Source organism: Bidens hawaiensis, unplaced genomic scaffold (genome assembly GCF_021521415.1).
Source record: "Bidens hawaiensis isolate Kalapana, Puna unplaced genomic scaffold, B.hawaiensis_p1.1 tig00003244_1, whole genome shotgun sequence".
In the NCBI taxonomy this organism is placed as follows: domain Eukaryota; kingdom Viridiplantae; phylum Streptophyta; class Magnoliopsida; order Asterales; family Asteraceae; genus Bidens; species Bidens hawaiensis.
The window spans coordinates 875,061-897,149 of NW_027491178.1; the positions used below are offsets into that span (position 1 = coordinate 875,061).

At 33.2% G+C, this 22,089-nt stretch overlaps 4 protein-coding genes across 5 annotated transcripts; 3 read left to right on the plus strand and 1 right to left on the minus strand.

The window, feature by feature from the left end:
- The first annotated feature begins 1,255 nt into the window (after window positions 1-1,255).
- On the plus strand, window positions 1,256-3,879 carry LOC143622957 (putative protein phosphatase 2C 38). The gene is made up of 4 exons (XM_077093968.1): window positions 1,256-2,157; window positions 2,248-2,615; window positions 2,787-3,023; window positions 3,516-3,879. The coding sequence occupies exons 1-4, from the start codon at window positions 1,833-1,835 to the stop codon at window positions 3,738-3,740; spliced, it is 1,155 nt and encodes a 384-aa protein (XP_076950083.1). The 5' UTR covers window positions 1,256-1,832; the 3' UTR covers window positions 3,741-3,879.
- Window positions 3,880-5,015: 1,136 nt separating this feature from the next.
- On the plus strand, window positions 5,016-9,773 carry LOC143622795 (thylakoid membrane protein TERC, chloroplastic-like). Of its 2 annotated transcripts, none has more exons than XM_077093845.1 (13): window positions 5,016-5,335; window positions 5,882-5,955; window positions 6,055-6,131; window positions 6,247-6,334; window positions 6,442-6,522; window positions 6,622-6,678; window positions 6,986-7,070; window positions 7,581-7,630; window positions 8,468-8,524; window positions 8,616-8,694; window positions 8,768-8,826; window positions 9,227-9,284; window positions 9,571-9,773. In XM_077093845.1, exons 1-13 carry the CDS (start codon window positions 5,107-5,109, stop codon window positions 9,660-9,662), a joined length of 1,086 nt encoding a protein of 361 aa, XP_076949960.1. In that variant the 5' UTR covers window positions 5,016-5,106; the 3' UTR covers window positions 9,663-9,773. The 2 variants fall into 2 exon arrangements, with proteins under 2 accessions (XP_076949960.1, XP_076949961.1); XM_077093846.1 differs by having other exon boundaries at window positions 5,885-5,955.
- Window positions 9,774-10,377: 604 nt separating this feature from the next.
- LOC143622796 (uncharacterized) lies at window positions 10,378-11,637 on the minus strand. The gene is made up of 4 exons (XM_077093847.1): window positions 11,589-11,637; window positions 10,905-10,979; window positions 10,696-10,800; window positions 10,378-10,615 (listed from the first exon to the last, which is right to left on the minus strand). Exons 2-4 carry the CDS (start codon window positions 10,947-10,949, stop codon window positions 10,523-10,525), a joined length of 243 nt encoding a protein of 80 aa, XP_076949962.1. The 5' UTR covers window positions 10,950-10,979; window positions 11,589-11,637; the 3' UTR covers window positions 10,378-10,522.
- Window positions 11,638-16,777: 5,140 nt separating this feature from the next.
- On the plus strand, window positions 16,778-17,786 carry LOC143622885 (putative F-box/LRR-repeat protein 9). The gene is made up of 2 exons (XM_077093906.1): window positions 16,778-17,190; window positions 17,279-17,786. Exons 1-2 carry the CDS (start codon window positions 16,778-16,780, stop codon window positions 17,784-17,786), a joined length of 921 nt encoding a protein of 306 aa, XP_076950021.1.
- The last annotated feature ends 4,303 nt before the right edge of the window (window positions 17,787-22,089 follow it).

The window sequence follows — 22,089 nt, forward strand, 5'->3', positions numbered from 1 at the left end:
AAAAACCATGAAAACATAAAGGACATGTTTTGCCATTTTGTCCTAACATTATTAATATAAGGTATCATATTTTTGTTTTAATTAAAAAAATCCAACATACAAAGACAAACTGAGAAAAATAATAATTTAAAACATATTTCTACATTATACCATGAAATAAAAAAAACATATCAATTAAAACTTCATCATCTACTGAAATTATATGTTGTACACTTTGAAGCGTAAACATGTAAATGTTGTAACATAAGTTGTGTGTTATAGAAACTATTTTTATTGAAATTATAAAAGATATAAGTACACATAATAAAGAATGCTACAAATATGAATATAACAATGAGATATAACAATTATAATTTTGATTAAAACGTTTAATAAAACAACAATAAAATCCAAACTTCGTGACTTAAACCACTATTTCAATCCAAACATCCATACATCCGGTCCAAACGTTCATAAATAACTTTCCAAAATCCAAAAATAAAATAAAATAACAAAGTCTCAAAATTTTTAGAAATAACAATGAAAACATTTAATTACTTTTATTACTCAATAAATGGTGATTATAACCATTTATTTTGAAACCTTCTTCAACTTATGAGTGAATGTTTAAAATTACATTGTTTATTATGTGTATAATTTGTTTATAAAAATTGTATACTTGGTATCTTATGTAAATAACATGTAGAAAATATGTACTACTTTAATAGTATACTAAGATTTTAAATTAGTTGAATTGACTACTCTATTTTAAAAATTTCGAAGTTAAATTTAAATTCAGAATAGGAACTCAAAAACCCTGTTCAAATAAACCAACAAAATAATAAACATAAATAATCTTACATATTATTGAAAAATACTTATTTATTGATAAAATATATACAATTTTCAAAAATCCAAGTTGATTCAATTAAAAAAAATCACGAATTAAATTTGATTCGAAAAACGAGTTCTGAATTCGACTCTAATGCTAACCTCATTATCTTGAAAACCAAATCCCAACTTAAAATTTTACATTTGGTTTTCATGTCATTGTTAATTACCATTAAAACTTTTAAAGTTACACCTACAAGCATGGACAACCTCAAGATATCAAATTTGACCAAATCAAGACTCATACCAAACACCCATTCAACAAAAAACAATTAACCACACACAAATTAGCTAATCATGGCTAAAAACATGGATTACTATTCAAACCAAAGTCAATAAAAATTCAAACTTTAACCTAATCATGACCCACAAAATACCAACCAAACCTCAATTTCAAGAAAATCAAGAAACCAAAAAACCCTAATCAAGAAACAGTTTTTCTTTCTTTCTTTCTTTGTTGTTTAAACAAAACCTCGTCTCTGTCAAAAAACTCCAAAACCTTTGTCTTGTGCATCCAAATTCTCATATTCTTTATGGGTTTTACAGCTAAGGATGTTCTTGAAAGATGACAAATGAATGAGGTTTCTAGATGAACCAAAAAGCAGGTTCACGGTATGTACATCAATAACACATCTCCATATTCTCTGAATTCCATTAAAGTTCATTGCTTTCTTGTCTTTTCACTTCATTTTGAACATTTTTGACCCATACCCATTTTACCCTTTTTCTATTTCTTCACATTAATGGTGTCTACCTCTTGTGGGTATTATATAATTTCAAGAATCTTGCTTGTTGGCTTCAAACATAAGCATAAATTGAAGTTTAAGTTTAAGTTGACTTTAGGTTTGACTCTTGATCTTTATTTGATGAATTCAACCTTTGCTGGCTCATTTGGATGATACATTTGTTGTATGTAGTATATAGTATGCGGTTCGATAAATTGGTGTGGTTTTGAATGATATATGTATATATATGCGAAATATATGTCGGGTAATAGTTACTTTGATATGGTCATACCCTGTTGGAGAGAGAGACTAGGAGGGGTACAAAATGGAAGAACGAACGGGTTGTTGTGGTATAAGGATTTGGCGAGTCATGTGAGCGGTGAGTTTTCAATGGCGGTTGTTCAAGCCAACAATTTGTTGGAGGATCAAAGCCAAGTTGAATCGGGTCAGTTGTGTTCGTCAAAGAACGGGCTTTATGGCACGTTTATCGGGGTCTATGATGGACATGGCGGCCCCGAAACGTTACGGTTTGTGAACCAACATTTGTTCTCTAATCTTAAGGGTATCTTACTTGTTCCTTATATTTAAGTTTCTTTATATATTTTATTAAAAAAAATTTGTAAACTAATTTGTGACACCATCGATTTTGTAGAATTTGCATCTCAAGATGAAGAAATGTCGGCGGACGTCATTAGAAAATCTTTCTTGAAAACCGAGGAGGAATTTCTTTCTATCGTTAGAGATCAATGGTGCACATGCCCACAAATTGCCTCGGTGGGCACATGTTGTTTGGTAGGAGTTATTTGTGATGGTTTCATATACATTGCAAATGCCGGGGACTCACGAGTGATGTTGGGGAGATCAGAGAGAGGTGGTAAAGGAATCTCGGCCATTCAGTTATCTGAAGAACACAATGTAAACCGTGAGCCTATACGAAATGAACTTCAATCCTTACACCCTGAGGATCCAAAGATTGTGGTTATGAAACATAACGTTTGGCGCGTTAAAGGGCTAATTCAGGTATTTCTTCTTAAATTTTCTTGAAATCCCGGTTACAAAGAATATATTATTAGAACGATAATTTGAAGTTTTAAATAATATAAGTAATGAGGTTTTATACATAAAAAATAAACAATTTTTTGACATGTTTCTTGTTTAGCTATTAAAAATGGATTGTATTAATGAATTTAGGTATCGAGATCGATAGGTGATGCGTATTTAAAAAGTACTGAGTTCAACAGAAAGCCGCTTTTGCCAAAGTTTAGGCTTTCGCAACCGTTTACAATGCCAATACTTAGTCCCGAGCCTTCAATCTCTATACATGAAATAAACTCGAAGGATGAGTTTCTAATATTTGCATCCGATGGTTTATGGGAGCATCTTAGTAACGAGGAAGCCGTTAATATTGTCCATAGTTACCCACGAAGTGTAAGTTTATAATCTCTTTGCCTTTTTTTTCACTCTTTAATTTATTCAGTTTTTTAAGTTGAATTAAATATTTCAATGATATGATGTAGTTTGACCATAATATGTTTGGTCATGATCAAACACCACATGACCCGTTTATTAAACAAGTTCTGCATTTATCGTTTGTAGGTTTATGCATTAGTAAACGGGTTGGATGGGTTGACCCATTTATTAAACTAGTTTTGAATTAAATGCTTTAAGGGGGTTTATGCGTTATTAAGCGGATTAGACGTAGGGGTATGCATGAAACCGAAATAACCGAACCCAAACGAAACTGATGGTTTGGTTCGGTTTTACATGCAATTAGAACTGAAAAAACCAAACTGAACCAAATTTAAGGCTTTTCAGTTTTAATTTTGAATGTTAAGTAGTTTATAAGAATTTAATAAATAGTGTAATCCACTCTACACGGTACCTCAACTAACTTTCAGATTTTTGCTTTTTCAATTGCAGGGGATTGCGAGGAGGCTAGTGAAGGTGGCCCTTCGTGTAGCAGCAAAAAAACGAGAAATGAGATATTCGGATTTGAAGAAAATCGAAAGAGGAGTGAGGAGACATTTTCATGATGATATTACAGTTGTGGTCGTTTTTCTCGACCCATCTTTAATGAACATTAATTTAAGTTATTCTATAAAAGGAGGGGTCGGGCTACCCGCTCCTAACAAGTTCTGCATGTAGATTTGAACACAATGTGCGGCGGTTATTATTGTGTTTTTCAAGTCTGTTTGATATGGGAGTTGAATCCATTTGGTCAACTTTTTATGCATTTTGGATTCATTTATGTGAAAAGATTCTATTTGGATTGCATTTTAATTTTGATAAGTTTAGTCATTTACCATGTATCAAGGGAAAAGCCAAATTATTGTTCTAATATGTTATGAAGATTGCATTTGTTACCGATATATTCTTGGCAATCGTGTCGGGTTTGCAGATTGATGGTTTAATTTGTGAATTTCATTATAACCCAGATGCAGGTTGTTATCAAGTTGTAAACGAACTAAAGCGTTGGTGGTTCCAAGTGGTGTTTCTTAAACTAGTTTGACGGGTCAAGTTGTTCATGATGCAAATCCGTTTATTTTTCATCCAAGCTTTGTATCGTGTCAAGAGTTGTCATCTTATTGTTATTTTACTATAATACACAAAAACTTTTTCACAAACTTTTTCAAGAAATTCATTAGGGTGGACGGTATGGAGCTTTTGTTCAAGCTCTCCCACTACCTCGAAGCCCAAATAAAGTGGGACAGTGTTCGCATCTCGATCTTGATTACCTCTTTCGGTTTGCCACAAAATTTTCTTCAAATTGGTTACTACTTACCACTTCACTCCCGAAACTAAAGTAGCACTCTGTTGTCGCTGCTTATTCACGTGCCCGCTCTTTACAAAATTTTCTTCAGATTGATGAATACTTACCACTTTACTCCAAGGGGCCAAAGTAAACGGCTTCAAGTTATGTTTAAAGTAAATTGGCTCAAGTTATGTTATAATCAAGTTAGGATATGTAGAGAGTAGAGTACATTTCACATTCATGCCCAACTTGGATAAAAGGGCGTCACCCTAGTAGCTCGAAAAAATCTTTTAATACAAATTTATATATTATATATTTTTATGAAAAAATATGTATTTTTAATGTTTAAACTCAAGTACTCAATTCATGTAAGCCAATTTTTTAAATTTTTTTTACACAACCCAAATCATAAGCAAGTAAGTCCATTTAAATATTTAATTGTTTAAACCCAACAAAAAAACCCTTTTTATGTAAGGCCCAAATTTTTTTTCGCTTTCAGTCCAGAAAAGTTAACGATTCTCAGAGGTTCCCATCGTATATATCACATATACGCCGTTAAAAAAACATATGCCAAAAGGATTAAATTACATAAAAATATGTGTTCGGATGAAATTAAATTAACAACTGGGGGCCAAAGTGAGCAACTTTGAGTTCATTGATGGATGATTTTCATTTCATCACTCTCATCTGAACCCAAACAAAACAAAACAAAAACCTGTCAACCCTTGTACTCCATACAAACATACTGAACCACAAGCCATGAAATTAGCTTCAATAATCCAAAATGGGATGCAACCTCCAGTCAAAATTGATGTGGGGTTGCTTAAATTCACTTCAATTTCAACTTCCAATCACCAATTTCCCAAATGGGTCAACCTTCAATCCACCAGTTATAATCTTGCAGGTGTTTGTAGAAACAGGTGGCTGCAAAAACCACCGGTTTTACGCGCGAAAGGAGTCGAACAAGAAGAAGAATCTGTTTCTTCAGGTTAAAGTTTGAATCTTTAATGTTATTATTTCATATTTATTCAGTCTTGTGGAACTCGCTAGTCGGGCGGTGGGGTTTTAATAGAGATTAATGGGATTGGAATGTTATATGCAATTTTGTCAAATTATTATACACAATATTTCAAAACTTCATATAAAATTTTACAAACTTAACAATAGGATTGGATTAATTAACTTCAAAGATATTGACCAATTTTGACCCAAATTGAGCTGGCTTTGACCAATTTTGACCAACTACAGATTGTTGGGTTCGATTACCTGAAATCGCATCGGTCACTCTGCTGAGAATAATTGAATTAGATAATAAGAAAATTTAGTTTTATCTCAATAATTGATTATTTTATTAGGGAAAGTTTTATATGGTTAATGTGATTATTTTGACATTAGATTATCAGAAACTATTATATGCATAATGTGTAATTTTGGTTTGGAACTTTGGATTTGATCTTTAATGAATTGAAATGTTGCATTCTTTTCTTTTATTATAAATACACTGATGATGCTAAATTCAAAATGCATCTCATAGTAGATAGTGATATAGAAGAAAAGATCAAAGATGTTGAAAACTACAAGACGTCTGTTAAAACCGTAGCCTTGTGCGTAAGTATATATAACCTAACTATTACTTCTAATTCATCATTCATTAGGCTGCTTTGTTTATTTCAAGTAAGGGTCAAATTAGTCTTTTTATTGTATTAGGTTTTGTCAGCTGTGGCATTTGGTGTTGGTGTGGGATTGAAAGATGGCATTGGCAAGGCTTCAGAGTTCTTTGCAGGGTATGAGCTTGAAAGTCTTTGACTTTGCGTATGATATGTTTGACTGTTAGTCAAATGCCTATCTTATATTCTTACCTTTGATTATTTCTTTTATTTTTATTTGAGATTCACACAGGTACTTGCTTGAACAAAGCTTGTCAGTGGATAATCTTTTCGTTTTTGTTTTGATATTCAAATACTTCAAGGTGCCACTTGCTTATCAGGTAAAATCAAATTTCTAATTTACTTTAGAATACAATCATTTCATGAAATTTGAGATTTTGTATATTTTTTTTGTTTCTTTGTTGTAATTGTGTTGTTGTGATCACAGAATCGGGTGCTTTCTTATGGTATTGCTGGTGCAATCATCTTCCGCTTGTCATTAATACTTCTTGGAACAGCAACCCTTCAGGTATGGTTTCAGTAAAATGTCTTAATTACCCTTCAGTAATTAACATGAACGTGTTTTTGTTGTCCTTTATCTTAAAAGTTTTAATATAAATGTTTTTAGAGGTTTGAGGCGGTGAACTTGCTGCTGGCATCAATACTTCTTTACTCGTCCTTTCAGGTACGGTTTCTATTCGTGGTTACGTGTATGAAGGGTATTACTATAAAGCCCTTATGATCACATTACTGTTTAGGATTGTAAATCACACAGAATAAATAAATGCTTATCAGCTATGATAAGTTACATCATTTTGTTCTAAGACTTAAATCTTATTGTAATAATTGTGTTTTATAATCGTAAAGGTTAATAAACATATTATTTACTAAAAGAATTTTAAATGCACAGGAAAAAATTTGCGGGTCAACATGGCCCGTTTCAATCCACGGCAATTTTATTTGATAATATATATTTCCCTATGTTTCTGTAGCTGTTTTTCGCTGGTGAAGACGATGACGATGATCTGTCAGAAAATTTTATTGTGAAGACATGTCAAAAAATCATTCCAGTAACATGTAATACTTTCCACCAATTTTCCCTTTCTATGTGATGTGACATATATGAGTTACTAAAGTTTTAATCTTTTGAAATTTTTTTTGAGATATGAAATAAACAAGTTTTAAAAGAACAAGGGTATGGGGTTACTTTTTTTGTAACTTCAGGGACCATTAGTGTAATTGTTGGGTTGTTCATGTTGTATTTGTTAGTATTTAACAACTTTGTAACGAATTTGGGGGTATGAATGAATATTCCGAAATTCGTTACAAAACTGTTAACTACTGACAAATAGTTGAATACAGTATTACCAATCAAACAATTACAGTAATGGTCCCTGAGTTACAAAGAAATAGACCCAAGCCCTTATTCTATTAAAACTTGCTTGTTTCATATCACCTTGGTGCTCATTTGAATTATTCGTTTTTATTTGGAGAAAAGTTAACATATTTGTATTCAAATAGTTGCGTTATAACTTGTTACACGAAGGGTTAATCTGGTATTGATCTTATTTTGTTTTTTTTTGGCAGCTGCATATGATGGCAATAAGTTTTTTACAGTTGTGAATGGAGCTTGGAAAGTAAGTAATAGATAAGGGTATTTTTTGTTAGTTAATACGCTTAAAAATACACGCGCCCACATCATCATCATCATCGTACTCAGTATATCCCACCAATAGCAAAGCTATGGTAGGGTCTGAGGAGGGTAAGATGTAGGCAGCCTTACCTCTACCCCATAGGGATAGAGAGGCTGCTTCCGGTGAGACCCCCGGCTCGATAGTAGTTTTGCATCAAGCCTTAGACATAAGGCACATAGCACTCAATCATCGGGACACCGGCTGATCGGTGCATGTACCCTTATCTTTCAGCTATCAACGCCACTACATGATGCCTGATTAACCGTCCGTCACTTTTAACGTTATTTTCACGAGATTAGTAAAATAACGTCAAAATTAGTGCAATTTCACTTTTGCCCACCCGAGGGTTCACACATATATACATCATATGTGCGCACCGCAAGCAGGGCTAATACACGCGCCCACACAAACATAAAAAAAATCAAGAGTTAATTACATAATGTCCCTACGGTTTGGCAAAAATAACATGATTGGGATCTATGAAAAGTAATTTGTTTGGTATCTATGGTTTTTAATTTGTAACATGTTCGGGATCTACCACATTTTTTGTAAGAAATTCTGTTAAATTTTACAAAATGACGTTTTTATCCTTTTAGTTAGTTACATATATAGTCCTTGTGCTTTACTTTTGTAACATATTTAGTTAGTTACATATACAGCCCAAATCAACCCGTTCATAAGTAATCGGGTCAAACGGGCCACCTCTGACCCTTTTAATAATTATGAATCTTTTGTTGATTCATTATGTGGTTTCTAACAGGCATCAAACATTTTGGGCAGGCTACACCTTTGCTTTTAACTGTAGCAGTAATTGAACTCAGTGATATTGCATTCGCCGTACGTTTATTTCTTCCCAGACTCCAAATTTAACATTTTTTAAAATATATTTATATTATAATATAAATTTATTTACTTTAATCTTTATTAGGTGGACTCCATACCTGCAGTTTTTGGTGTGACAAGAGACCCCTTCATTGTTTTCTCATCTAATCTGTTTGCTATTCTAGGTAAAAACCGAGTATCTGACTTCCATCTAATTGGTCAAAGATAGTTTTATGATATAGTTTGTGTTTGATGCAGGTTTAAGGTCTCTATATACACTGATTTCAGAAAGCATGGGAGAGTTGGAATATTTACAGGTGAATATTGGAACCGACCATATTGAGAAATGCTTATTATTAGAATGACATGTTTGCCCTGATCAATACACTCCTATTATCAAAAGGCATTTTTTATAAGTTGACAAACGGTCAAGTTACATTAAAACTTTCTGTCAAGTCAAACTTTGTAACTTCCAAAAAACCAGACTGCTATACGGGCCGGGCTGTATAACCCTATACGTCCCGAATGGCTTGCTGTTATACATTCCGAATGACTTTACTAACCTGGCCCTTATAACCTCATACCGCCAGTTTGCAAAAGTCAAATGGGCCGTATAATATTGGTACACAGGTTTTGGGTGGTGCATATATAGCATCATCCTTTTCAAAACGGTTTTGGGTTTAAAATCAATAACGTTTTACCATTTTTGTCTTTCAGCCCGCCATTGGCGTAGTTCTCGGCTTCATCGGATGCAAAATGATCCTAGATTTCTTCGGTGAGTATCTCAAGTATCAGGTTCTTTTGGTCATTCATGGTCAAAGATAGAGAGCGGGTTGGATACTTGGATTAGAGGTCAAGTAGGTTCGAGTGATAGACAAAAGGGTCGGGTTGGTTTGGGCTGGCCCTCAAAACCTCTTTTTAGTTCCATTTTTTATTTGGGTATTTATTTATGTGATAAATATGATTGGTAAAATTATACTGTATCATAATAGAACTTAGGAGATTGTATTCGTTTAAATAAACGTCGGATGACTTTTGACCTGTTTGACTCGTTTGTACAGGGTACCACGTATCAACTGAAGTCTCTCTTGGCTGTGTGGCAACTACTCTTAGCGCCGGCGTCCTGCTGAGTTTATTGAAGAAATCAGATTAGCATTCGCGATTAATTTGTGCTTGTTGGGGTAAAGAACCCGAAAGTCATCTTTTTTTTCTTATTGTTGTTTTTGAAAGAAAATAAAAAAAAGATAGCAATTTAGTTAATGCACAATTAAATAAGTTAATTCATATAAATCTCTACTTCTAGTGTACATTTAAGTTCAGTTTTTTTTTTATTATTTTGAATAAAAGAACTGAATTGTGTATTTTCTTTTCCCCTTGTAACCTCCGAGAAGTTAATCAACGCATTTATCATACAATAGATACGCGACTTTCTACACATAACCATCAATTCATCCAAGCAAACACATATGAATATTCAATCAAATCAATTTTTGTTTGACTTGAGCGGGCTCGTTTAAGTTGCTTGACGAGCTTTAGGTTAGTTTAAGCCTCTTTTGGTGCCCAAGTGTTTTTTTTATATTTACCAAGCCAACCCTTCAACCCAGGCAACCCACCCCCACATTACCAACCATATTTTTAACTTGTAAAATACTTAAGTCTATAACCAATAATAAAATTATAATTTTTTTAATAATGACCAACGAATAAAGTCTGGTTATTCGGAGTAATCCAATAGAAAAAGACGACCCCTTTGCCAGGATCGGATTTACATTGATGTTAGGGGTTGAGCGGGGACCCTCGAGTTTCAAAATTATAGTGTAATACTATATATTAGGTTAGTAACACTTGTATTAACAAGCTGAAAAACGATATTATGTCAATAAAAAAATGTTTATAGATTCGATACAAGTTATATGTGAAATCAAACATTAAGTATATGTAAACAATTATGATTATTTTATTATTGAGCAAATGCCCTCATTTCCATGAAAAGAAAGTTTTCACATGACATTCTCAAGTTTCAGCTGCAGCTTCCTTCCTCAAAGCTTGCAACCTCTCTTTCAACTTCTTACTTTCTTCAAAATTCGCCTTTCTCTTTACCGCTTTCTGCAAATGGAGACATTTTTTCAATTCATGTATTGTCAACGAGAAAAAAACATTTTTTAACAAATATGAAAGAGGCTTACTTCTTGACGGAAACATTTATCGAGTTTTATCTTAAGATCTGTGCATTCACCAAAGAATTTTCCATAAGGATGCTCATTATGACATTTCTGAAACAGTTCAATTATCTACAACAAATAATATTAACACAATTATACACTGCACACACATTTTAAAGCTATATATAAGTGTTTATTATAGATGAAAAGGGCAAATGAGTTTTTTAACTTACTTCAGCACACATTGGGTGTCTGTGTAAAGTCAACGGAGGATGCATTTCCACGTCTTTTGATCAAAACATAAGAATCTGCATGAATTAAAACATTCACTTAACTTGGTCATAAAAAGAAACAGAAAACAAGAAGTTAAGAAACAAACAAACTTATCACACTAAAAAATAAATAAACATGTTTACTTGTTCATTTTGACATCAAAATCACGTTCTATTATTTCATTCAGCAACAACATGAGTCTGAATGATTCATACCCAATTTTAACTATTCAGATTTTTTCTGTCTGCAACCAAACAGTCTGAATGAATAAGATGTTTGTTTCCGTCAGAATGGTTCCGTTCAGATGTAAACAAGCAGCCCCTAAGATAAAGTATAAAGTACTAAACCCTCACAATGAATATAATTGACTACCATATGAACTCTTTTAGCTTGCAACAATAAATATTAATCGGATCAATGAACTAAACACAAATCATATCACAATAAAAGTAACCAGCAAATCACAGTTCAGTTCACAAAGTGAAATGATTTTGCGAGACCCTTTTCCGAATTTAGATTAGGGGTGTTCAAAGTCGGATATCCTGAGTTTCGGATAACCAAGTTTTCCAATCCAACAAACAAAACACAAATAAATTGTAAATCTGTAATTAACCAATCTAAGAAATTGATAGAAAGTAAAATACCATATCGAGAATGGAGAGACAGGAGGTGGTCGAAGACGGTGTCTCGTCACTCTAGAGCAGAGATGTGCAGCAATGGAGAAGACAAGTCTGGAACGAACGCACCTTATGTGTACAAATTAGGGTTTTTTTTTTATCTAATTTGGTATTTCAATTAAAATAAAAAAAGGATATATTAAATTTACTAATAGAGTGACGGCGGAAACGAGTCAAGCTGCTCGTAAGCTCGGAGAGCCTTAAACAAAGCGCGTTTAGATAACCATTGTGTAACCCTTTTTGGATTTCTATTATTGTAGTTGTTTAAGGTTTCTCTTAAAATATATATAAATTATTAAATAAGTAAAAACATGTATAATTTATTTAATAAACAATAAACATGCTCTAGCTTTAGAGTCGGCTTGTTTACATCCTTACTGAAAAGTGGTGTTGCTGCATGAAGGAATATTGGACAGATTGTTGATACCATTAAAACAACAGTGTCATCACACCTATTGGAGAGCCCTTTGTCTCACTCTGACAAGACTTTGTTGTTTCATTTGGGCTCACGCTCGCTTGAGAGTTTAGTTTGGGTAATTCCCTCAAGAAACCATACTAGTGGTTGCCACTTGACGGTTATTGTGCTGCTAGAAAAGCATAACTTTATTTTGTTAAATACAACTCCCTATTTAATAATGCTTTATTTCTTATGTAAGAATTAGTATTGTATCCGGCGCGTTGCGCTGGGGCAGGTAGGTAAAATTCGAGCGGTGGTAAAACCCAAACGTTGAGACTGTAAGCCAACACGAATTCGGTCGGTTTCGGTTACATGTGTTATTGTATTGGAACTAAAACAAAAAAATAACAATGGGGTGGAGTCGGTCGGTAAAAATCGATCGTTGGTAAAATCAAACCGTTATCGATCCCATGTGTTGAAGCGGTCAGTCTACGCGATTTCGGTCAGTTTCCGTCATGTTCGTTGTTGTACCCGAACTAATAAAAATTAGCATTCGGTTGGTTTTCGTTACGTTCGCTATGATACTAGAACTAAAACAAAACAAACCCGGTGAGTTTATGCGAATCCGATCGGTTTCCGTCACTTTGTTACGATACTATAACCAAAATAAAACAAAACAAAACATAAACAAAATTGACTTTCGATCGATTTTTGTTACCTACGTTACGGATTTGAACTAAAAAAACAAAACAAATACTACCAATAAGCCCATAGGGACTTTGTGGCATCAAAGTTTCAAATTAAGCATTCGGTTGGTTTTCGTTACGTTCGTTATGTAACTAGAACTAAAACAAAACCCGTGAGTTTACACGAATCCGGTCGGTTTCCGTCATTTTGTTACAATACCATAACCAAACAAAACATAAACAAAATTGATTTTCGATCGATTTTTGTTACATAGTTACGGACTTAAACTAAAAAAACAAAACAAAATAAATACTAACAATAAGGTGCCGCAAAGTTGCCCATAGAGACTTTGCGGCACCAAAGTTTCAAATTATTATATATAATAATAATAATACACTAATTATTCTAATAAAGCACATTTATTTTAAATTATCCCATGTTTTAAAAAATGTTGAAATTTAGTTATCAAATGTTTGTTTTCAATCAAAATCAAATGTTTGTTTTCAGCTTCTAGGTCTCAAAGCTTCGTTTTTAGCAGGATTGGCTTTGCTGTTCAAAAGGGGGTTGCGGCGCAGCTTGTTGCCCGTTTGCCTGCCACTTTATTGTAATCGTTTTATAGTAAATTATATAAAACTTCGATTGTGATGAAATAGTAAGTGGAAATCTAATTATATTATCGAGTACTTAATGTATATTTGAAACACAATTATATATAATCCTTTTACATGCTTTTTATTTTCTTTTAAATGTTGTTAGTACTAGTTTTTATTCTCTGTGACGGGGTTGTTTTACATTATTCATTTCTAATATATATATATATTTTAAATTTATTTACTGTAAGAAAATTAATAATATACTTAGAATTTAATAATGAAATGGTTTCACAAATAAATGAGATATTATAACTTATAACCCGCTTTAAAAGCTATTTGAGTTTGGTGAGACCATGACCCGTTTATTTTTTTTACTATAAAACTGTTTCTTAATTATAAATAATATTTAAAAAAACGGATACTAATTTTTAGTTTATCTCTAATTTATAGTATGTTCATATCAAATATTTGGTGAGATTAATTTTTAATTTAATGAGATGTTATAACCCGTTTAAGGGCTATCCGGGTTTTGTTAGACCTATACACGTGAATTCGGGTCAAATGCATGAAAAACCTACATAAAAATTATCCTCCGTATTATGGGGTTGTTTTACGTTATTCATTTCTAATATTTATATAATTTTTTGGATTTTAATTTTATTTATTGTAAGAAAGTTAATAATATACTTAAGATTTGATTATGAAATGGCTGCACAAATAAATAAGATATTATAACCCAGTTTAAAACCTATGGGTTTGATGAGACATATAACTCGCTTATTTTTTTTTACTATAAATTGTTTTTAAATTTTAAATAAACATTTTTTTTTTAAAAATCGCATACTAATTTTTAGTATATCCCTATTTTATAGAATTTTCGTATCAAATATTTGGTGAGATTAATTTTTAATTTAATGAAATGTTATAACTCGTTCAAAGGCTATCTGGGTTTGGTGAGATCCATACCCGTGAATTTGAGTCAAATGTATGAGAAACCTCCATTTACAAATAAAAAAAATCTAATAGCTTGAGAGAATATATGGAAATTTCGTTTATATATGTAAGATTAAGATATGCAATACATATTTCTATCCATAAGATCTAAAAAAAGATTTAAGAACTTGATATATGAACTTCAAAAATAAATTTCTAAATCCTTATTACTAATATTACATTTATTTATGCACGAGTTTCTAACCTTATTATTATTATATATATTTATAAAAGAGAAGTTTGGTGCCGCTAACCAAGTGGCAGCATCAAACTTGTCCATATCATTTTAATTTTCTTTTGGAAAATTGGATTTTAATAATCCAAACTTAATGCTGTTGGCCAATAATAATCCCAACTTTAAAAATAGCTGTCACTGGTCTCAACTTTCACACTATTTGTTTTCATTGAACCTTCGTTAAAAAAAACTTAACGGCGTTAAGTTTTTTTCAAATTTCAAACTGATATTTTAGGGCTTTTGATCTGAATGAGGATACGAGTCGATTGATGTAAAACTTACCTCCAAACAGTGGTCCAAACAACTAAAGGATGCTTCAATTCCGGTGTTTAAACTATTAATTAACAAAAATCAAGCTGTTTGAAGCGCAGTTTCAAGTTAAGTTTTACATCAATCGACTCGTATCCTCATTCTGATCAAAAGCCCTAAAATATCAGTTTGAAATTTGAAAAAAACTTAACACCGTTAAGTTTTTTTTAACGAAGGTTCAATGAAAACAAATAGTGTGGAAGTTGGGACCAGTGACAGCTATTTTTAAAGTTGGGATTATTATTGGCCAACTGCATTAAGTTGGGATTATTAAAATCCAATTTTCCTTTTCTTTTTTAGTATTGGTATCATTGCGACATAACGAGAACCGACTTAACATCAATTTTTGTTTACGTAACGGAAACATATTGAGTTCGTGTAAACTCGCTGCATCAACGTCCGGGACTAACAATGCTAGGGTTTTGATGCCATTTGGTTTTTTTGTTTTAGTTCGGGTACCATAACGAACGTAATGAAAATCGACCGGATGCCAGTTTTCGCTTTTTTTTGTTTTAGTTCCATTACTGTAACGAACGAGAAAGAAACCGACCATATTCGCATAAAGTCATTGCCTTTTGTTTTAGTTCCAGTATCATCGTAACGAAAACCGGTCGACTGCCATTTTTGTTTTAGTTTTGGTATAGTAAGAAACCGATTGAATTCACGTCGACTTATCATCTTAACGCTTGAGACCGACAACGCTAGAGTTTACCACCACACATATTTTACCGACTTGCCCGTGAGCCGGGTAAATTTCTAGTAAAGAAATTAAAAGATTTAAAGAACCACGTAACATTTATTTTTTTCCTTTCTCGAATAATGTTTAAAGTAAACAATTCATCACAGGTTCATTCGAAAAATGACTCGGACTCATATCAATAAAAAATTGGTTTAGTTGTTATCGGGCCTTATGCATTTTTAAGTTTTACCTTTTGTAGACTTAAGACTTATGTGTATTAACTTTACACCGCATAATCGGACTTGAACCAGGCTTTGGCTCATTTAAGTTAGTTAATACACGGGCTTAGATGAACCTGATTATGATTATTAATATACACTAGCCGTGTCTCAAAATATATATTAAATGATTTACTATCATTTTCCTGGTTCGATATAAAGCGATTGTTATACATTTTGGTTTAGTTTTGTTTTTGAATTAGGGCTTTGGTTTGGGTTGGTGATTACTGTGTGGATCGACAAGCTCCCAGCCCTAGGTAATGGATTCCAACTCATATGGATGGATTTGTTATGTTTGTTAATCATCAAATACTTGCCTAAGAACAATGGGTGCAAACGAGCCAGGCTGCTCAGATAGAGATCAATTTTGAGCCCTAGCTTTAAATAAAACTTGTTTAGATAGATAATCAAGCCCTAGCTTGTGTATATTATTTTAAGTTTTACCTTTTTTGGACTTCTATGTATCGCATTTGTTTAAGCTTTAACATAATTAAAAGCATAGAGTTAGGTTAACGCACAACATACATGAATTACGCTCAAGCCAAAAACAAAACGCTCAAAGCCAAAAATACAAAAACGCTCAAAGCCAAAATACAAAAAAACGCTCAAGAAAATCCTAATACGCTCAAAACGGGTTTCGTGAATGAAAATAAAAATTGATCGATTAACGATCCAAATCTGTTTTTTTGGGTATGTATTGATGATTCCGAGATCTTGTGATGTGATTTCAAGGATAAATTTCGTGAATATAAGTATTTTTGTACGTTAAGGATTATTGTATTCTATCTTTTATCTAAAAACATATATAACTTATTTAATAAACAATAAGCATGCTCGAGCTTTAGAAAAAAACTCGAAACGAGCCAAGCTCGGACTCGGCTCGTTTACACCCCTACTAACAAGTGTTGTCGTTGCAGGAATATTGGACAGATTGTTGATACCATTAAAACAACAGTGCCATCACACCTATTCATCAGTCCAAAAAATGGTGAAGATTAGAGCCAAGATCAAGAAAACTCTAAACTTGCTGAAAACCTGCTTCTCTCATCATCCGACTCAGTCCAGAGCTTTGGTCGGTTCCGGCAATCATTTATCAGTATGTCATATTTCAACTAGAGACTGGCTTACGCTTCCATCGGATATAACGTTGAATATACTCCAAAGAGTTGGTGTGGCTGACATACTCCAGAATGTCCAGAAAGTGTGCACTGCTTGGAATGAAATCTGCAAGGACCCTGCCATGTGGAGGATCGTTCTTATGGACACATTTTCAGGTAAATATTATTGGCTGGAATATTGTGACATGTTTCAGCAGGCTGTCGATAGAAGCCAAGGCCAAATGGTTGATTTAACCGTCGGTCCTTGTTCTAACAGTCTTCTTCGGTATATTGCTGATAGGTATGTTATAAGTTATGAGTTCATCATTTTTTTAAAGAAAAATGTTACTCTTAAATAATCATAATAATTAAATTTATGATATTAACAGATCAAGCCAGCTTAGACGTCTAGAATTAGTTCTTTCTATACGCGCCTCTCACTGGAGTGAAGCTCTCGAGAAATTACCATTACTGGAGGAGCTCAGCCTTGTGGTAACACAAATTCGGAAAAATGATATTGAAGATGTTGCCCGATATTGCCCCTTGTTAAAAACACTTAAAGTGCACCATCAAGCATATCGACCATGGCGATGGCGTGGTAAATTAGCTGATGATAGGTTTGTTCGTTATCATAACGAGTTAGCCTTAGCGATCGGGAAAAACTTTCCTACGCTAACTCACCTTGAAGTCATCGGGAACTACATGACAAACGTTGGGTTGCAGGCCATTTTGGATGGTTGTTGTCTTCTTGAATTGCTTGACCTGCGTAGGTGCTTGTACGTTGATCTAAAAGGAGACTTGGGGAAAAGATGTTCACAGATTAAATATCTAAAACTTCCTCGTGATTCTCTTTACGGGGTACACTATAATCTTTTTGGTTTATCTGATGACTATTAGTGGTTTATATGTTTGGGAGTTATCATTTGTGAACTTGTTTTAGACAGGACCGTTTTGCTAAATTCGATTAATAAGACTTGATTGCATGCAACGTTTAGCTTGTCTATTCAGTGTTTATCATAATGATTTTAATAATATTTTGTTTAATTGTTTCTGGAATAAGTTTGTCCAATCAGCCACATGACTAACTGGATCTTGGTTTCATATTTCTGCAATTTTTGTAAAATAACACTGTATTGAGAGAGAACTGGAAAAGCTTGGCGGGTCAAAATTATTTTGACCGCGATGGAGTCTTCCTCTCGGTGCATTGGTCCGGTCCTCTTCTTGTTTTTGCAACTATAATTCTGGTTAGTACCTTTTAATTTGTTATATTATCATCTTTACTGTCTCAGTTGACCACAACAGTCAACATTTTACAACTCACTACTTAAATATTATGATTCGGTTAACTTAAGATAAATCTTACATTGTGAATCTCACTAGTGTTTAATGTATATCTGATTTTCGACGGTATATAGATAATGTAAATTCGATCCATGATTGCTAAAGGTCACATGATGTGCTGGTTGGGCCGACTCAGATTTTTGGTTCATTTTAAGATAGCAAGCAATGCGTTAACTGAGATTAAAAAACAATATTATTACAATAGCTGTATAAATCTTTGGATAACCTATATCGGCTTTTGACCCGTTGCACTTTTATCTATATTTTTTGTTTAACCTGTTTTGAGACAAATTACAACTAAAATACATATGAATTGACAATTTTTCCGCTGACTTTACTTTTCAGGTCAACACACTCTTTTCTCTATGTCATTTTATAGTGAAATGGAAACGAGCAGAACTCTAAACGCCCTGCTAGACTTTCTAGTACGAAACAAGACTGACCTTATAGGATTATATGAAATGTTTATTTGTTTTGATATGGATTTAAGTGTAGTTTGTTTACAGACAAAGAAAACATAATATTAATATTATAATATTCTTTTGGTGTATCTTTGCTGCTTGTATCAAAATATTCTTACAGAACTTGAAGTTAAAACTCCTTTTGTGATGCTGCTTTTGCAATTTATCAGGTGTAATCAGTTTTATTCAAGCTTGAGCTCCGGTAAGAACTTAACTCCTTAGCAGCCCGGATTACACACTAGCATTTTCAAATTAAACAGGGCTTGAGTCAAGCTCTTATAAGCTTACTATATGTTTTCTGATCGTTCAATATTGTGAGGCTATGATGGCTGTCTTGGTTTTAAGATTTTTATAACATTTTGGTTTCTGTTACAAACAGTTTGGTTTTTTGGTTATAGGAAAAGGCGGTTAGTTAATTCAGTTAACTAGCTACAACCTAGGTCAGTTTAAGGCCGTATTAGTTAATAAATTCCACCAAGTCAAATAAAAAAGAACATGGATGTACGTTCTAATATAGTATAAACCACAAAATTTTGATTTTTGGAAACACTTATTAACATCTTCAAATTTATAAATAGATTATTGTTCATACAAAAAGAAGTCAAAAGAACACCATATTGTTTTCTATAGAAAATATAATATAATATAATAGAGTCACTCAGATATATAATTTAAAGTCACATTACTTATTTTTCATTTTGAATACTTGAAAAGTTCATATAATTAGTTTTAAAGTTCCTGCACCCCTTTTAACATATCCAAATTCAATCAATTTGTTCATCATCTTCTCATACCTACACCTTGCCAACACATCCTACATATTCGTGCATATTCGATTCACTAGTCACTACTAGAAAAAATGCCTTTAATGACATGCGCACAATGATACGCGGTGATTTATGACACGCAAATACGCATGTCATTAAAACAATGTCATATATAGAAGATTTATGACACATATTTCTGTGTGTTGTCATTGAACCGATGTCATAAATTATAAAATAATCTTGCATGTCATCTTTCCAAATAAATATTTGAACCCCAACCAATATTTATTAGCAACTTTCTAGTGAGACTTTTTGAACAAACTAGGGCTTTCTTTTCTTCTTCTTCCAGTTCCCCCAAATTGAAACCACCAGTCCTCATTTAATCTGGCATTTACATATTACAAATTTTAGGGCTCCAATCTTCGTTCTTCCTTGATCAATTAAGCCTTTTGGTGTGTGATTTCTGATTTACCATTCACTGCCATGCGCCCCTCCAGTGCCACAAATCGCCTCATTTTCGGTTTCTCTCCAGTAACCACCGTCGTGTGGTGGCCCGATGATGTAGTATGCTATTGTTGGGATTTTTTTAACCCTAGGCGGAGGAGGATTGACCGTGGCAGTGGTGGTTTCTCACCACCGCTGTGTACCTGTCCAGTGGGGTTTCTTTTGTTGTGGTTTGAGTGTGGCAGTGGTGGTTTACAATTTCTCCACCGACAGTGACTTGGAATCGCTCTCCGATTCACCGCATCAATGTGTTTTGGTATGAGAGCATCTTTGTATTTTTTATTATTTGTAGAACATATATTTGATGACATAATTGTTTTTTAGATTTGGATGTAATTTTAGGGATTTGCAGTTACCTATGTACTTGAAATGAGTCAATCCCATTGACAATTCTAATATTCTTACATCATAGTTAGTTGAATTGAGGAAATCATATTCACCTATTATTTTATGTTTGATATGGTTTTGGGTTCATTCATATTTTCTGTTATTTATATTGATACAACTTAACTATTTTGATTCAGTTTGTAGCTAAATTTAGTCCAAGTTCTGTGTTGCTGGGTTCCATGCGTTTGGAGGTCCACGGCTCTGACGAGTAGCAGCAGCCACAACAGGTTGTTAGTGGTCACGAGCCAACTGATTGTGTGACTCCGGTTGCAATATACCGCTACAAGTTGTTTCCGTGCTCGGTAGGCTTTGATTAGTATAGGAGGCGAAGCCGATACGGTGTCAAACTCAGTACGTAACCGATGAACAAGTTGCATCGTCACAAGATGGCTCTTAGTTTAAGGATGAAGCATGATACTTGGAGGTAATGTAAGTAATACTCCTTATTTGGTTCATTAATTAAGCTGGCCAAAAATGTATTCTGAGATGGCTAATGTTGGAAATTTCTTGATTAGTATCATATAATTAGTTCACTAAAAATACTTGGCTTATGAATAATTAGAATCACAAATTACCGCCTTAATCACAAAAATATTTGAACCATGGGTGCTTAATAACAAAACAATCAAGTACATAAGTTTCAGGTACTAAATATTTTAGATTATGAAGTTTCTAAACTGGAAGCTTCTAAATAGCCGCTTTGGGTTTGAATTTATGTTGATAGGTCGATTAAATCCTTCCATTTGATGATATCGGTACGGTACCGGTACTAAAAATCGAAAAAAAATTGGTACAGGTACCGAAGTTTTCGGTCCGGTACCGGTATTTAATACAAAAATCGGGAAACGCCGGTGCCGTAGCAGTACCAAATAACTAAAAACTTGGTACCGAATTCGGTACCGGTATTGGTATCAATCGATACCCGTACCGAAAACTTGGTACGCTCATCGCTACTTAAAAATCACATAACTTGAAATCAATTATATCTTATTTCTGGAGTAGTGTTAAGCGTTTTCGTACCGGTACCGAACTGATACCAAATTCGGTACAGTACCAAGTTTTGAGTTTTCGGTACCTATATTACCCGAACCGAACATTTCAGTACCAAATATTTTCAATGTGGATTTATGTTTTGAATTGAAGTTGTAGACAATTTACCAGTTTTATATTGTAGTAACCAGTCTTTAGTAATTTGACTAATTTAACTAGAAAAATATTGTTGCAGTATATTGGCCAATTTACTAAACAACCAAGTTGACATTTTAGTCTTTAAAGTGGTGGTAAATTGAGATCATTTGTTAAAAAAAATTTATGATGACTTATGTACAGGTAGATTGATTATGAAGTTTTGTTGACCCGGCCCGTTTGAACTTAACTAATGTGTTTTTAGTTATCTTTCATATGCGTAATTTGGTCAATCTTAATTTTCCTAAAAGGTTTGTTGTCCAAACTGAAGTGTTTTATTTTTGTTGTTTGTAGTAGCATTTTCATTCGAAATTTATCGGGTCTGCTATATGGGAGGAGCTTGCAGTCCACTTCGACAACGACATTGTTCACACATGCCACATCCAACAACTATTTCAGTCACGTTTATGAAGGTGTCTAAATTTCAAGGTAATTTGACATTATCTATACATTTAACCTTTAGCTTATAATTACACATACCTTCTACAAAAATACTTTGTCAAATTAAGTTTATAATTATCCACAAAGTTTTGATTTTTTGATGGTCAATTGTTA